Raw genomic sequence first — 18600 nt, forward strand, 5'->3', positions numbered from 1 at the left:
AATTGCGATACTTCAAGTCTTCATGCGTCTTGGATCTCCGATGTCTTTGGCCTTCCTAATGCGGTCCAATGAGAGCTTTTTGGCCTTAATCCAAGCAGTCTTGTCTTAATACAATCATCATCTACAACTTAGACATACAAACATATTAGTGATTGTAGACACCCCATTTTGACCATACCCTAAACCTCCCGTGTTTGAACAAAAATCCAACCAAATCAATCCGCTAGGGCCTCAAATTTCACCCTAGGCTAGTTTAGGGTCCTAACTAGGTCCCCGTAAAATTTCATCGAAATTCGAGTTCGTTTGCCTAGCGAACGAGTCGAGCAAAGTCGTAGTGCAAGTTCGCAAAAGGGGGGTGAATTTATCTGGTAGGGGGTTGAATTTATCCGGTTAGGGGGGTGAATTTATCCTTGAAAGGACGTGTATGGCCGAATAAGCCATGATTCGGGCGTGCACCCATCACTTTTTCGCGCGAATCCGCGCGCTTCATCCACTTGAAGTGCGAATATCAACCCAAGTAGTGGTTATAAATATGAGCTAACCTCCTCATTTAACCGGGATTAGGGTTTTCTTAACTCATTTAGAGAGAGAGAATGTGGTTTTTTAGAGAGAGAGAAAGGGGATCTGTGAGTCTTCTTCTCGATCAATTGCCGGCAAGATTCTAGCCGGATTTCTGCCATTTTTGCTGTTGATTAGCTTATCTCTATCTCGTTTTTATCTTGTTCTTCTTTTGTACTCTATTTCTTTAACCTCAAACCCTAGATTTTCTAACGCAAGTTTGAAACCCTAACCTTTGGTTCTTCAGTTTTCTGATCTGATTTGGTTTTCTCCGGTGAATCCTACCGGATTTCGACCAACAACTTCGGCCAATACCTCAAATGCAAGCTATCCTCAACCTCAAATCATCAAGATCTGGTATATTTTGGTAAAATTTGATCACCTCTGGTTTAGCCTTGATACTTCAAATTAGGCTTGGAGGAATTTTGAGAAGATTTTCAGAAGCAATAAGAAGATCAGAGCTGAGAGTTAAAGAGAGGAGACCGAAAGCTTTTAGTGTTGATCGCCTGTTCATCTACAACAATCTGTTTTTTTCATTAAGGGAGAGAACGAGAAAGGAAGGATGCCATCGCTCAACCTTAACCCCTAGCTTCGATCTTCTCCGATCATCTTCTCCGGCGATTTCGCCGGAGCTCCATCCAATTCCAACCGGTCTCTTCACCTGAGCATCAGCCATATTCTCTCAGCCATACTCTTGAAACTTTAACTCTAAACCCTAATTCAAAGCTCTAGAAATCCTAACGTTTCATCTTCTCCGTGATGCTCGCCGGAATCCGGCAAAACTCCATGGAATCCAACCTCTTTTTACTCGGATCCGGTGAATTCAAACATTTTAGTTTCATTTAAAGAGAAAAAAAGAAAAGAGAAAATCAGCCCCTGTTTGTATGATTTTTGTTTCCCTCATCTTCATTGGGAGTATTCTAAAGAGCAAAAATTTGAAGAAGGAAGGGTGTTGCTAGCTCACAAAGAAAAGCCTCGGTAGCTAATCTCAAAGAGTCGAAAGCCAATTTCAAAGAGGAAAACAGAGGGAGAGGTAAGATTAACCCAGTTTTTCTCTATGCAAATTCCTTATGTGTTTGGTATTTGTTATTGCTTGGATTTTACTTTGCTAATTTATCTTTTTCTTTTCTTATTACTTTATAAGCTAAATCTGATTGGGTAGGAAAATGATAGGTTATTGCAATATGATTCTCATCTTGAATTTTATTTGGTTATAATAAGGGAAATATTGACTTGAATTCTAATGAAAATCAATCTGAATTGTACTCCTATCTATGTAGTTCTTATAATGTCTGTAATTAAAATGGAAGGCTCTCATTCTAGGAGTTGCCATTCTCAGCCCCTCACTTTTAGTGACAATTTTCCTTCATAGAATATGGTGTCAAAGTTGTCACTACCAAACAAAAAAGAAGAAGAAGAAGTTTTGGGCGTTACATGCTATTTTGATGGTTGCACTAAGACAACTTGTTTGTTTCAGGTTAATTAACCATTCATTATTCTCGGGTGTGATAATTTCATAACCCAAAACTGTTGTTGAGCTTGGTATAATTATCAGAATAGGTTGGTGGTCAAACTAATGCCCTTATCATTCTATAATAAGGCTTACTAATAACTTAAATTAATGAAGTAGTGTCTAGACCACAAAAGACGAAAAGGCCTAGGGCTCTTATTATAGTATAATAGTGTTCATATCATTTTTCATACTATCTACTGATGGATGTTACTACCTCTGCTCCTAATTGCATAAGGTTTTTTTTTTTTTTTTGTCCTAGAAGTGATGGGTTATGGGGTTTTATGTTTAAAAAATTGCAAGTGTACTTATCCGTTCTTAATTGTATAAACGTGATTTTGGTGGCATTTTTGTTTTGGGTGTTATTGTCAATATTATTAATGAGGTTATAGTGTTTTGACGATGACACCATACTCTTGAAATGATTAGATAACCTTTACACTCTTGTGATATTAGAAGCCCTCATTATTTTTAATATGGCAGCCTTCACCCACTTGATAATGGCAGCCCCTATTTTTATTTGATAAATAACAGCCCCATGTCTGTAATGATAGCAGCCCTCATGTCTTTAATGATAGCAACCCCCTTTATATCTTTGTTTTGGCAGCCATCTCTTCATATTGGTAACGACAGCCCTCTTTACACTTTGGTATTTGCAGCCCTCTAAACCTTTATAACTTCTGTCATGGTGTTGTGGGCTTACATGTTTGAATTTGGTACCATCAAAGCATGGGGTCTTACACTAGAATTTGATTTTCCCTTGCTCAAGATCTATGTCCTTAAATATTGAAAAGTGTGAATCATTGTCTCTGGAAGAGACCCTTGAATTCAGTCACCTACTAACTTGTCCTTGATATTTGCCCTCATAGATTAGAGATTACATGTTATGTTTGGATTGAAATTATACTATTGGTTCTCTGATATTTCTCATGAGAATGCATATCAATTCCTTTTAGGTGGCATTGGTTGTTTCTTTCTATTTCTTATAATAAGTGTTGTCAGTGTAGTTGTTCCATTCAATATGAGAAATTTGTCTTCTTTCTTATTCGGGCTGAAATGGTATCAATTCATATGGAATAAGATAATTTGGATCACTTATCAATGATGTCAGATGTCCAAGGTTGTTCTGCTTAGCCACAGGTAACATGTGTGTTTTATGGTTGTATTCAATTGCTTTCCAAAAACTTAACATATTGTGTAGACAATGAATTGAGCTTACAGGTTGATGTTAATGTTGATAGCCTTAGCTGTGTCTATGCAATGCTGAATATGCTTTGATTCTTTTTAAAAGTAATTTTGGAATAATAGATTTTATAAGCGACATATTTTTTATGAATGGAACAACATTAGTTGAATTGTATGAATAGAATTAAAAGGTGCAGATATTCACCTCATCCTGTTTTAGTAATGGCATGCTACATAGTGTTCCTAATAATATTGCAATAATATATTCTGAAATCAATAACCTTTAATTGGATGATTTGAATATCATTGGTTGTATGAAACAGGTGAGACCAAAAATTTTTAATCCTTGTATTATCTAGTTTAATGATAGCATGTTGTTTTTATTTTTGTTTGTACTGAAAGGATAAATCTTATAACCAATGGACATATGTTAAAATTTAAATGCACATTAGAATGGACAAAGAATAGCATTATCCTTGTCTGTTTTAGATAACTGCAAGATTCTGTTTCGTTCTTCTTTCTTTTCAGTACAAAGTAGTTCCTCTTATTGCAAAGGGCGATAAAGGCGCTAGCCCAAGCCCATCTTTAGGGGACTTGCTTAGTCCAAATAGCACTCCCATCTTTTATTTGGAAGACTTGCCTAGTCTTTTAGATGTGTATTCCTTATAGACATTAGATTCCCTTTGTTCATTGCAAGGGCAATGAAAGAGATATTTTAAGCCCACCCTTTAGGGAGACAAGTTATGTCTCAGTATGAAAGTCAAATCCTTTAGAGACAAGCTATGTCTCATGTAGAAAAGAGTTATACCTTTTGGAGACATGCTTTTTCTCATTGGCCCTACTTATCATTTTGTTTTAGGAGACATGTCATGTCTCATTAGAGCCCTTCTCAGAGTCAGTGCTTCTTTCAGGAGTCTGTCCTATCATCATAGGGGTTAGGATTCTATCCAACCTCTCATCAAATCATGTGATTTTTATCCACTCTTGCAAGGCATAGGATGCTGTCCAACCCTTGCAGAGTCGTGATTCTGTCCAATTCCCCCGCAAAGCATAGGATGCTGTCCAACCTTTGCGGGATATTCAAGAGTCTATCCTGCCTTTATGATGATAGGATTCTGTCCTCTTGTGTCAAAAATAACAAAACATCAAAAACATTTCAAAAACCAAAAATCTTAAAAATCTTGAGTCATCCAGAGTAGTTAGGAAAATCTGTTTTCGAACTACGTTGGCTTGATCCCTTTCAACAGGGTACGTAGTGCAGCTTGGGATTCATATCCCGAGTCCAGCCAAATCTTTAAAAATAAACATTTCAAAACCTCTAGAAATACAAAAAATTTTCAAAACCTTTTTCAAAAAGATCTTCCCCTAGAGTTAGGAGTCTGTCTTAGCTGTTTGGGGTGTTTTAGAGTTAGGAGTCTATCCTGATTTGTATTGATATGGTGTGTCATGTCGTGTGAGTGTCCCTAGAGTTAGGAGGCCTCGAGTCGATCGGTTAGACATTTAGTCGAACCGATGGCTAGACTAGGAAGCATATAGTCAGCCCATAGTTTTCATTAGGCTGCATAGCCTAGATACACATAGGATGTAGGGCCCACCTGCATTAGCTTAAGGCTAATCAACTTGCATTAGTTAGAACATATAGAGAGTCCTGAAAATTACAATTCACCTGAACTTAAGCAATCGTACAAAAAGCTTTAAAAATCAGTGGAGTCTAGTGGATCGAGTCTAGGATAGCGGTTCTAGATGGTTAGGTATAGTAGTTTTGAATAGGGCATCGAACTACGTTGACTCCGATTCTTCCCGAGGCTGGGATACGTAGAGCAGCTGGGATGGACGGCCATCTTGGTCCGAGTCAGGTCGCATTAGAGTTAGAACTCATTTTGTCCAGTCATGTATAGAATTGAATTGTGTTGTGTGTTTTTATTGTGTTTTCTTACTTTCATGTACAGATCCTATACCTTTAGCTGTAGCATGCATGTGTTTGCACACCAGAACTCAGACACCAATTAGGTATGACACTCATAACCTAGTTATTCTTAGGTGACACTTCTTTCATTTCTTTTTATATGTGCTTATTTTTCATCTCCGAGACATGCATGATCAGATAGACGCCTTCTTGGAGATATTCGTTCCTATTTCATATGACTTTCGCCCAAAACTCTTCAAAATCAATAATAAATGGCATAAGAGACCAGGTGTTTACACTTGGGCGGATGAGGTGCTCTTTAGACCTTCCAAATTCGTAACCAGGCACGAACCCTCTTTTTTATAATCTCTGGTTATCCGTTGCAACAGAGCATAGTATGGGATCCTTAGCCCACTTCCTTGGATGGCGACTCTTCTTTGTTTAAGGTACGCCTCGAATCTGGGCTAGTCCCCGAATCGAGAGGTATCTCACCTTTGTATCGCCACTCATGCTGTGAGGGGCACTTCTTTAGAGAGTTCCTTGGTAGAGCTCTCCATTCACGTGGATGATCCTGAGACAGTTAGCGTGTGGGGCTCGTCCCCCCCCGCCGTCTCTCTCGGATCGGGGTCCACAGTGATATAATATCACTTGTGTATTGGAATCATCAAAAGAAGATGGGAATGCCAAGGTGGGAACCATTGGGCTTACAATCTCCCCATTTTTTATGATGACAAGCACAAGAGATTTTCCAATAAACGCATACATATATTTCCTTACACAAGATTTTTCTCCCCCTTTGGCATCAATAAAAAAGATGGGGTAAAAGAAAATCAAAGGGATAAAATTTTCAATTTTAAGCTCCCCATTTTTCAAGGAAAAAGACAAACATAGAACTCCCCTTATTTAGAGTTTTTATTCAACACAAGAGGGGATATTTAAATAACCATAAAAGGATATTCAATTTTAAGTGTAAGCACCTAATCTAATCACATATGAAGAGAATCATATGGGGGCTTTGGGAACCCAAGCTTTCTTGGTTCCACCACAATCCCTAATCTTAGATGCACATTGAAATTGGTAGTGACCATTGATTCCACAATAATGGCATCTAACATGAGGGTTAGATAGACTAGTCCTATCATAAAATACATGATTAGGTCTATGACTAGCCTTCTTCAAGATTATGTCAATAATTTTATCACCATTTAAGAATCCATGGAGACATAATCTTAACCTTTCATTTTCATTATGAAGATGGGTTATTTGATTTAGAAAATCATTAGTGTCATCTTCATAAGATTTGGAAGAGCTTGCCACATTTTGAAATTGTACTAATTGGCAAGATTTCTCATCCAAACTACCCTTAAGGGTTTCAATCTCAAGTTTAAAATTTTCAATTTGTACTTGAGCTTGAGACATGGAAGAAGAAGATTCATTTTTCAAAACATCAAGTTCATTTTCTAATTTTGAAATAGATTTTTTAAGAACTTTATTTTTTAAAATTTGAGAATGCAAAGTAATGCACAATTCATCATAAGATATGTTACCACTATCACTACTTGATGAATTACAAGAGGGGTCAGAATTTACCTCATCTTCATGGGTGAGTGCCATGAAGCAAAGATCATCCTTATTAGCTTCCCCTTCACTTGAGCTTTTTCCCGAAGTACTAGAAGCATCCCAAGCGGTTACAAGACCCTTGTTCTTCTTCCAATCCTTCTTCTTTCCCTTGTACTTCGAAGAAGATGAGTTGAGAAGAGGGCACTCTGGTCTTTTGTGTCCCGTCTTCTTACAATTATAGCATCTTATACCACCCTCAACTTCACTTTCTTCTTTCTTCTTTTTATCCTTTTTGTGCTTCTTTCTCCATAAGCTTTTGAATCTTCTCAAAGCTTCTTCTTCATCACTATTCGCCTCACTTGAGGAAGATGAGTCCGCTTTCACCTTGAGTGCTAAGGATCTACTCTCTTTTCTTTCTCTTTTGGCTTCTTCTCCTCTTGTCGGCTAGTGAGGAGCATCTCATGAGTGATAAGAGATCCTACAAGCTCCTCCATAGTTAGCGACTTGAGATCCTTTGATTCTTGTATGGCGGTGACCTTTGGATCCCAATGTGGATGAGTGACCTAAGCAACTTACCCACAAGCTCATCAGTAGGATAAGATTTACCAAGATTAGCTAATTCATTTGATATTTTAGAAAATCGGGTATACATTTCGGAAATACTTTCATTTTGACCCATTCTAAACATTTCATATTTGTTCTTTAACAAGTTTATTTTGGAATCCTTGACTTGTGATGTTCCCTCATGGGTAGCGGCAAGAGTTTCACAAATAACCTTGGCGGAATAAAAAGGAGCTACTCTATTAAACTCCTCCGTAGATAAGGCGCAAAACAAAGAGTTTATAGCTTTGTAATTTAAATTTGCATGCCTTTTCTCTACAACATTCCATTCTTCAAATGGTTTGGAAGGCAAAGTGTATCCATTTTCAACAATATGCCAAAGCTCCACATCTATAGAGAGAAGATAGATGCGCATCATTGTCTCCAATGTCCATAGTTGGACCCATCCAAGAAAGGAGGTCTAGTTGTGGAATAGCCTTCCGGAAGTCCGGTTCCATTTATGTTTGCCATTTCACAATTAGAAAGTTGCCAATGATCTTATGATCTTTCCCTTGTTAAAATTTTTTTAAAAAAATTTACCAAATATTTTAAGAAAAGAAAATCTTTTAAGAGCCAAGGCTCTGATACCAAGTGAAATTCAAAGGGTAGGCCTGAGTACTATTCTAATGGCAACCTATGAGGAGGAAAAATTAGGTTTCTAACAAGTTTTAAGCTTTTAAAAACTCTCACCCAATTTTGAAGATTTAGGAGATCAAAAAGGCAATTAAGCATACAAGTTAAATCCTAAGTGCAATGCAAATGTAAAGCAAAAGATAAGAGAGAGTGCACCCGAGATTTAAAGTGGTTCGGTCCTCAAAACGCGAGGCCTACTCCACTCCACCAACCAAACCCGTTGATGGCTTCACTATATTGATCTTCTTAACTTCGGCGAAGATCGGTGCCAATTACAATTCCAAATGCCTTTATCCTTGGTGGCAATCCTCACCACGGAGAGTGGGCTTCGCTTCTCGGAACACTCGCCCGAAAATAATCGTTTGAACAAGAAAGAAAGAACAAAAAATCCCTCACAAGGGTTTACAAGGTTTGTAGAAGATGTACAAATTTGAGCCTATGATCCAAATCCTAATTCTAGAGGATGAGAGGCATAAACAAGGTTGACTCACTCTTAGGATGTTCAAATAGAGTTTTTGAGTGTTAGGATTCATCATTGGGAAGTTTAGAATACTCATATATATAGAAAAACCCAAATATGACCGTTTGGGGGCATAGTCGTAATTCTGACAAAGTTCCCCAACGGATATATTTTTTCCCGTTATAGTGTTCTCTGAGTTCCGAGAATTTCTCTCGGAGTTCCGGAAATTGAAATAGAAGATGGAAAATGTTACTAGACCAAATCTCGGAGCTTCGAGAAATTCTCTCGGAGTTCCGAGCTCGGAGCTCCTAGAATTCTCTCGGAGTTCCGAGAAGCCTATTTCCAGCAGATTTTCAATTCTTGTTTCTTATTTGTTTTGGGCTTCCAAATCTTCACCAAGTGGGATTGTTATGAGGGTTCCAAATTGTTGGAACACCACAAGGACAACCACTTAAGCATTTAGGGTGTGTGGATACTTATTTATGCCTCTTAAAATCTAAACTAGGATTGGATCTTTACATTCTAAAACGACTTTGATCTTCAATTGCGATGCTTCAAGTCTTCATGCGTCTTGGATCTCCGATGTCTTTGGCCTTCCTAATGCGGTCCAATGAGAGATTTTTGGCCTTAATCCAAGCAATCTTGTCTTAATACAATCATCATCTACAACTTAGACATACAAACACATTAGTGATATAATATCACTTGTGTATTGGAATCATCAAAAGAAGATGGGATTGCCAAGGTGGGAACCATTGGGCTTACAGATACGCTGTGAGGATGCTAGGGAGATACCAGAATAATTTTGGAATAGATCATTAGATAGATGCTAATAAGATTTACGGTACCTTCAGGATACGAAGAATTACATGCTTACATACAGATGAAAGGATCACTTGGAAGTGATCGGATATTCAGTTTCGGACTTTGCTAGGTGTCTTAATATTAGGAAGTCGACATTAGGGTATGTCTTCCTACTTGCTGGAGGTGTCATTTCATGAAAAAGCATAAAGCAAAATAGATAGCTTTTTCTACTATGGAGGCAAAGTTTATTGCGTGCTATAAGATAACTATGCAGGCGTTATGGTTGCGGAGTTTAATCACAAGGCTTAGGATTTTGGTTTCCATCTCCAAGCCGTTAGTGATTTAATGTGATAGTTCTGTTACGGTATTCTTATCCAACATGGAGTTTCTTAAAGTTAGAAAGAATTTTCTGAATCATCGAGTGGCTATTAAGCACACTTTACTATATAGTTGACAGTGGATCCCATGACTAAGGACTTCCGCCTAAGTTGTATACGGAACATGTGGATCATATGGGTCCTGTAATATTTGGTGCTCAATTACATTGATGTCACTTTTGGTTGCAACATAAAGTGGATGATTATGTTTATATGTTTTTACATATATTTTGTCTTATATAAAGTGTGTACACATTGAGATTTGATAAGACGAACTGTCCATGAGGATAGATAAAGTTGGACCCGAATAAGCATTTGCTGGCTTATTCAATAAAGTTTTAAACAATATATAAAGTGTACATTAGTGTGAATCGGTGTATGTGATACACAGAAGGTAACATTTCTCGTTGGAGGTGTATGCCGCTATGATTCGTACATTTGAGACATACTATAAGGGTGTACAATAAAGTAAAAGTTAACAATATTTGGGATTGATGTTTTTCCAAGACAATGGCCATAAAGTTTTCAAGATTATTATCTGAAGACTCTAAGTTACTTTGTGAATATACCAATGTGGGCCAAGTGGGAGAATGTTGGCATTTTTTTGGTGTGGCCCACATTCGTGGGACCCACTTTAAGTGAAAATGTTGGTTTTTGTATTCCACCTTGTATTCTAATCACAAAGGGAGTCTTAGGGATAAATCCCAAGTGTTTAAGAACTCTAAAACACATTAGTGTTAGAGGTGTGGAAGGACACAAATTCGTTGGTGCCAAAATCTATAAATATGGGTTGCGTTTGATGGGAACAACACTCATACGTTATAGCTAAAGTTCCATCATAAAGAGGGTCCCTAATCTGAGAGGAAAATTGTGCCTGCGATTCCATCAATCGAGCCCTAAGGTCTTCTACAGTTTAGAAGAACGCTCTTCCATTGTTCGTGGCACAACAATGTTCGTGGTTTCAAGAAGGTTCGAGGGAATTCGCGATCTCAACATCTAATCGTCATAGCTGGAGGTAAGTTCCGCATTATTTAGAATTAAATAAAGTCTAACACTGTCCTGATTTGGAAGCGAAGTCCAATCAAGTAAGGCCTCCATTTCTGAATAGAATGAACAATGGCTAGCATTTCTTTGTCATATACTTAAAGCTTATGGTGGGGAAACAACCCTTCCTAGGATCATCCCAACCCTTCGATTAGTGGAGGTTAAAATGGACGGGTATGGGATGATCCTATGGAACTGATTTTTTGGGCACACCCTATCTATGTGAGGACCTATCAAATGAATGGTTTGGATCACCCAAACAATGTGGGCATAATATGTTTTAAGCCGACGTAGTAGATAACTTATCTACACGATCATGGAGGAACACTTTTCTATATATATACAGTTCGAAGTGTTATAGAGTAGGCTTGTACTAGCTGGCTTCGACAATGAAGCTAGAATGGGTTTATTTTTAGGACGGGGCTATTCCCTAAGGATGACATAGGGTAATCTACTATTCCCTATTTTTAGGACGGGACTATTCCCCAAGGCACTATTTTTTATGACATAGGGTATCCCCACCCCAATTTTTAGGACGGGACTATTTCCTACGGATGCACAGATCACCCTCGTAAACCACTCTCACCAGGTAAGCCTGGAGGGATTCAAACTTGTGTCAATGGGGAGCATACCCATGACTTTAAGAGAAAGAGCCACACCCGTACGTGTTTGAATACTGGTAATACTGGAAATGAAGATTAACGAATATGGATGGTTGTAAGATAGTTAATTTCTTCATGCTAGTTTCAAGTTTGAAGCAGAGTTTAAAAACTCACCGACTCGGCTCGGAACTCGGCCGAGTTGAAGCAGAATTGTGATAGCCGCGTTCGTAAGTCACCGACTCGGCGAGTCCAAGCCGAGTCTGGCTGAGTTTGGCTCAATCAAAGGGCTATCTAAAGTAAATGGGCTATGACTTGCATTATATGCATGATGAGATGCGTAGGAAGAATAGGGCGTACTTTAAAGATAGGTAGGAAGAATATGTGAGGTTAGGGGTGGACATGGTTCCGGTTCGAACCGGGGAACCGAACCGGCACATTTGGTTCGGGTCGGTTCCAGCTATATATGGTTCAGTTCCGATTCAGAAAATTTGGAACTGGTGGATATTCGGTTCGGTTCTGGGTTTGGGATCCCGGAACCGAGAACCGAACTGAGAACCGACCCTACTTGAGGAATTGGTTTAATTTAATTTTTGCATTGGATAATGGATATTAGGGCCTGTTTGTAGTCCATATATAAATGTTATCCCAAATTTGATAATGGATATTAGGAATTGCCCAAATTTGTAGTTCATAACTTCATATATAATTTGATAGGGCCTGTTTGCAGTCTATAAATGTTTTCCCAACTTTGATATGCATTGGATAATGTATATTAGGAATTGCCCAAAACTTTGATATGCAGGTATATATACCTGTTTGTTGTCCATATATACCTGTTCACATATAATTTGATAGGGCTTGTTTGTAGTCCATATATACCTGTTTGGTTGTTTGTAGTTCGGTCGGGTAAACCCAGAACCGAACCGAACCGATTATATATGGTTCTGGTTCGGTTCGGTTTTGGGTATGCTCCAAAACCGAACCGAACCGAACCGAACCATGTCCACCCCTAGGTGAGGTACAAGTGGCATGCTTTGTCCCATGATCTCTCTCACCTGCCATCATTAGCCTCCATTAAATTTTAAATATTGGGAAGTGATATATTCACCCCGTTTTCTTTACTAGGCCAGCTCTCTCTAAAAGCATTTATGAAAGGGGAAGACACAGCTGGCATGCTTGGTCAGTTGGTCCCATCCTCTCTCTCCTTCTCACGACCATCTTTAACCTTTGTTAAATATTCCTGCAAGTGATATATTCACCCCCTATCCTTTCCTGTGCCAGCCCCTCTAGAGTATTTATGATTATCCTTTTACACTACAAGGGGGTGGACCAAAGAAGGAAAGGGACCAAATATATCACTTCCCTAAATCATTCAGGCCACTAATTTTTTTTTTAATAAGTCATTCAGGCCACTAATAATAACTCATCTTTTCTTTTATGAATTAACAGATGTCAAAAAGTTAGGGAAATGTTATTAGCACTACTGTATTTTGCTAAAGGGCACTCCTCACTTTATTAGAAGTACGGTATGGCCCGCACCATAGGATGATCCAAACCGTCCATTAGATGGGCCACAGCCTAAATAGCTTGTGCCCTAAAAATCATTTCCATAGGTTGATCCCAACCCTCAGATCTAAATGTTAGAGGGTTGATCCTAAACCCTTATAAAAATAAAGAAGTTATACATCCGCCCCTGTTTCTTCCTTGGGCCAGCCCTCTCTAGTGCATTTATGATTACTCTTTTACACGACAAGGGGGTGGCCCGGGGAAGAAAAATGGGTGAATGTATCATTTCCCTAAATGTATTACTTTTTTGAAGATATATATGCTTCATATCACTAAAGATTTAGTTTTTGATAATAATTATAAATGTTGTTTGTTTAATACTTATTTTTTCATTATTTTTATATTATTTTTGTATTTTTTCATTTATTTATTTTTATAAAAATTAGTACTCATTCATCTGGCCGCGTCAACCGCGTTCTTGGCCGCGTCCACGCCGAGTCAACAAGGATTTTCTTCGGCCGCATTCCACGTCGTATCCCCGTTTTTAAACACTGGTTTGAAGTGTCATTTGTAGAGATAAGAATCGATTCTTACATGATTTTTTCATTGTAAAGAAGTTTAGTTAATTTCGTCAAGCTGTTTCTTATGTGAGAATACAGGAATCCCCTTCTTCTTCTTTTTTTCAATGGTAACGGATATTTATTAAAAACTGCAAAGGACGAGTGGTTAGAAGATTTTGGATCATAGGGGATTCTTTGTATTCCCCAATCCCTTTATATATTATGTCTAGGGATAGGGTTGGTGCTTTATCCTCTCGACTGTATCTTTTTATCTTGGGTAAAAAAAATATAGATACACCCCTCAACTACGGTCAAATTCCACTTCTAACCCCGTGGTTTCGAAGTTACCAAAGACACCCCCTAAACTATCCGTAGGTTTTTTTAACGTGAAGGTGTGGACGGAGAGGAGGAAACAACTATAATGCCCTCGTCTTCCCCAACTAAAAATTAGGGTTTGGTTCAAACACTTGTTTATTTATCAGCACAAAACCTCGATGTAGGGGTTTTATTTGTCTTCATTCACATCATTATCATGCTTTGCACAGAAACACTAATATTTTAGATCTTTTTTTTTTCATTTTTATCAGTGTTTTTTTCTTGAAATGTGGAGTTTGATGTAGCCATGGAGTGGGGTTTTATTGTCTGTGGTGGAGATGACGGCGGTGGCCGGAGATGGTGACGGCGGCAGTGGCGGCGGAAAATGGCATAACCCTAATCCCTCTGCAAATGGCTTAAAACCAGTGACGAGGGTATTTCTGTTCTCAAAATATTAGCCATGGTTAGTTTTAGTCATTCCGTCAGGTTAAACTGAGGGACCGTCAACAGAGGGGGTCTACTTAAAAATATCAGAAAGTTGAGGAGTTCTTTGGTACCTTCGATACCACGGGGTTAGAATTGGAATTTGGCCATAGTTGAGGGGGTGTATCTGCACTTTTCCTTTTATCTTAGTGCCCTGTAGGGGGTCCTGCCTAACCCAGCTCAAAAACATCCTCAATATATCAATACCCTTCTTACAACGGCGTCGCCGTGTATGGCTAAGTCAGGAATCAAACACCTCCAAGAAGAATACAATATCCTTTTGGCCGTTTGATAAAGCTGTTGGGTAGCACAAATCAGTCGAATTGAATGGGACCCACTCTTCACCTAATCAGACTGCAAAAATGACATTCATATTATGCCATGAGACCGACTGTAACGACCCGATTCCCGTGACCGGATCGCTACAAGCAAACATCAGTCAAAATACTCACAATATTTTTTTTTTTAAAACAAACCATCTATGAAACTTAAACAACTGCCATTCTTATTCCATTTCAAAATATCTCCTTACGATAACTTGAATTTAAAACCAATTTATTCAATGAAGTAAAGTCTCGAACTAGTCAATCTAAAATAAAATCAAAGGGGTTGACGAAGGGTATCGTCTTCCTTAATTATTTGCTCCCACCATCCTATGCTCCTAGACGTCCTCGTGCGCAAACGCACCCTCATTAGAATTCTCTAGCCCTGGGAGAAAATAGAGTCAGCAGGATGATAGAAACTGAACCAGTAGGAGAATTCAATTTAAAAACAACATTTCAAGATCCATATTATAGATAAGACAATATGAATTTTTTCAAAATAATAATTTACCAAAATCTTCAGCAACTGAATAGAAAAGTCATTTATGATGATCAGATGTACTAATAACTGAAAGAGAATATTTAGAACAATTATAAATTTACCACATTCTTATCATAACAATTTCATTTAAACCCAGGGCACTCCAGCTCCCACTTGCTTGTTGACCTTGCCAACACGGTCGATTCCGTGGGGACTTATTACGATAGATCATACCGCCTAGGGACTCTTGGTCTCCGTAGGATTCCGACATCAACTGGGAGTTGCGCGGTTCTCCCAAGTTGTATAACTTTTATTACGGGGATAACTCAAGGTTTCCCATCACCCTTTCCCATTTCCTCTTTGGATATTTCTTATATTTCCAAACTGCTTCATGTATTTGACAAATACAATTAAACTGATAAATCTTTATTAGAAATCAGATTCCATTAGAATACAAGAGACAAAATTTCATTTATCATAGACTAGTTTAGAAAACATAAAGAATTAGATACTTCACCATTCTTGTTGTATAACTTGAAAACCATACGAGCAAAGTTTAGCTATCACCTGCCTTTTCCAACCGACGGTGTGAGGAAGTTTTTAAGAGACAAATCCGAAGTCTCTAGAAATAAATGAGAAAGACGCCCTGCATAAATTTCATATCAACAACGTTAACCATTTTCTTCCTACTACTATGTTTGTCTTTCAAATTAATTACGTCTTACTCGGATGTTAGAATTTTATTTATTTATTTACATATTTACATATATATATATATATATATATATATATATATATATATATTTCTCAGCTTATTTATGCAATGAGTACTTAATTAATTTAAGGTATTGATGTAATAATTTAACTTGTGTGAAAATTATTTGATTTGGCACCGCACACAAAGTTGCTGCCCTGTTCGAGCGAAATTGCACATATTTCACTACGGTTCTGCCTTGTTTGGGGCATCAAAAGCACACATTTAGAACACTTAACTGCTGCCTAGTTTTGGCCATAATTCTATACATTCAAAACCTTATATTGCTGCCCAGTTTTGGGCATTAAAATACGGTCATGAAAGACTCTATTACTGCCCTGTTTTTGGGCAGAAAATACGCACAATAAATACCATTTTGCTGTCCCGTTTTGGGACACAAAGCACACACTACAAACCATTATGTTGCTGTCCCCTTTTGGGACAAAAACACACACACGGAAACACTATGATGCTGTCCCGTTTTGGGACGAATCAAAATACTATGTATATATATATATATATATATATATATATATATATATATATATATATATATATATATATATATATATATATATATATATATATATATATATACTGATTGGTCAATATTTCATTCGAAATTTTATATTTATATGTTATTAAATTCAAAACACTAATAACATGTATATGTACTTTTGGGTCTAGGTTTTATGTAAAAATCCTTTGCATATACAAATTTTTTTTTTTTTTTTTTTTTTTTTTTTTTATCAATAGACTCTATCCTAAATAAATGGGTCCACATACTGTTGAGAAAAATCGAACCCATAGATCTAATTTGATCATACAAAAAAAAAAATGTCTTTTGTGACCCTTCAATTGTTGGAAAAATAAATAAACATATAAAGGTTTTATTCGATTAACATATGATCACTCAACTATTTGAAATCAAAACCATACAAACAATAATAAATTTCATTTGATAAACACACTAACTGTTGAATAGTGAATCTCTATTATCATTTTTTTTATTTATTTAAAATTTAGTGGGCTTCCACTGTTGAGAAATCAATCTATTAAAAGTATCATGTACTTACTTGGAATGTGTTTGAAACAAGGAGACCAAGGTTCACGTCTTGTCTTCACTTTTCTCCGCTTCTCTTTATCTTTCTTACGACTGTTGATGTGTGTGTGAGGGGAGAAAGGAAGAACAAAACTTGGGCGATGATACAGAGGAAGAGGGAGTGGGAGAGAGAGAAAGGGTGTGTTGGGCGTCCAAATCTATATTCCCTCTCTCCTAAATTTCGAATTTTACTTCCCTTTTTCCCCTCCTAATTTAGAACTGATTTATTGTCTTTCTAAATTACTGAAGATTAAATTTAGATCTTGCTATATTTATATTCCCTCCTTTACAGATTTCAAATAAAAGTTGCCTTAATTTAAATTAGACATTCTAGTAAGATCACATGTGTGGTCCACTTTCCCTTTATGGAATTTTGACCACCCATTAGGGTGTTTTTGAAAAAAAACGCATTTAAGGAAATATTTTCTAGGAAATCTTTTGTACATAACCTAGAAATTCCTAGATTTAATAAAGGCCTTTGATCATGGATAAATAAGATCCTCAAGATCTAACCATTGATCATAGGATCCGAGGCTACCATTAGACATCTTAAAATAATCGACCCTTTATGGTAGGGTCGGTTATTACACCGACTGACGCAAGAAGTCACTTTCAGATCAATCGTAAACGGCAATTTTTGGGTCCCACAGGTGGCATGTATGTGGGATCGTGACCATTGATCATGTAGATCATCATAAGACAACTCACATTGTCTTAGTCCCAAATTGGCATCTGATGCATTTGATAGAGGAATATAGAAATCAACGGCTTAGCTTTTCTTGATGGAACCACAAACAAGGCTTGATGGATCAAGGCCTAGTATCATCCTATCAAGGTGTTATCAGCGGCATCTAGCTGGACTTTATGACTGCTATTTGGATCAACGGATCTGATTTGTCTATTAGGATAGTAAAAATGACTTTCTTTTAGCAGAGGAATGACCCTATCAACATTTGGCTGGACTTGGAATAGGAATGATCTAAACTCCAAGAGGAATTTTCTTTTGGGAATGGAATGTGTTGGTTATTTGGATGGTGGAAGAGTTGGACTGAAAGCCAGTCCCAAAGACCAATACTATGAGGGGCCAACTGATTGGATGATCCTGTCATTTAAATGGTTAGGATTGTCCAATATAAGCATTTCTTGGGCCATTGACAAGTCCAAATGGGCCTCTACCCGATGGAAGATTCAAATTAAAGGGGCCTATAATTCATGTATTCAGTATGCATCATTCTGATATGAAAGACAGATTACAAATTTCGAACCATATTTGGATCATTGTCCAAACGTTCTTCTAAAATAAATCACTAGAGGCAGTACCCGATACAAAATCAACATTTACAAAGAGTTAACCCAAAATATGCTGCTAATGTTTTAATTGAAGAACTGCAACTTTGAATGCTCAGAATCCTTCACAGTTTATTTCTTTAGATGGGGTTTAACTAGACAAATTTCCAAACCATATTCTACAGATAGATTCCAATGCCATCCACATAAAAAATTGGGTTCTGATAGAACTAAATAACTAATTCATGAGAATTTCTGTAGTAAAACAGTGTTACACTGCTTTTCCCGCCGAGCCAAACAGGTGCATTTTCTCTGCAATCACAGCTTTCATAGCTTCCTTTGCTGATTCCATTACATGAATGAGATCTTTCTTGGGACTCCGCAATGACTCCAAATAGGCATTTCTGACCTCTGTATTTACATTGAACTTTCTAACACCGAGGTTTATGCATTCCTGTCCAAAACAAATCAAACACATTTCATCAATATTGGTCTCTGAGACTTTCTATCTTTTAACACTGACAAAGACACTGACAAAGACTTAGTGGCT

General features: G+C 37.5%; 1 protein-coding gene across 2 annotated transcripts in view; it reads right to left on the reverse strand.

The window, feature by feature from the left end:
* Window positions 1-17950: 17950 nt before the first annotated feature.
* The window catches only part of LOC143871805 (ketose-bisphosphate aldolase class-II family protein), a 119539-nt gene continuing 118889 nt past the window's right edge, over window positions 17951-18600 (reverse strand). For both annotated transcript variants that reach the window (XM_077376700.1, XM_077376706.1), the window contains one exon: window positions 17951-18504. In XM_077376700.1, coding sequence (XP_077232815.1) covers window positions 18322-18504 — 183 coding nt within the window. In that variant the 3' untranslated portion in view covers window positions 17951-18321. The remainder of the gene's footprint in view (window positions 18505-18600) is intronic.

Source organism: Tasmannia lanceolata, unplaced genomic scaffold, assembly GCF_043159265.1.
Source record: "Tasmannia lanceolata isolate RefF3 unplaced genomic scaffold, GAP_Taslan_0.1 ptg000002l, whole genome shotgun sequence".
Classification (NCBI taxonomy): Eukaryota; Viridiplantae; Streptophyta; class Magnoliopsida; order Canellales; family Winteraceae; genus Tasmannia; species Tasmannia lanceolata.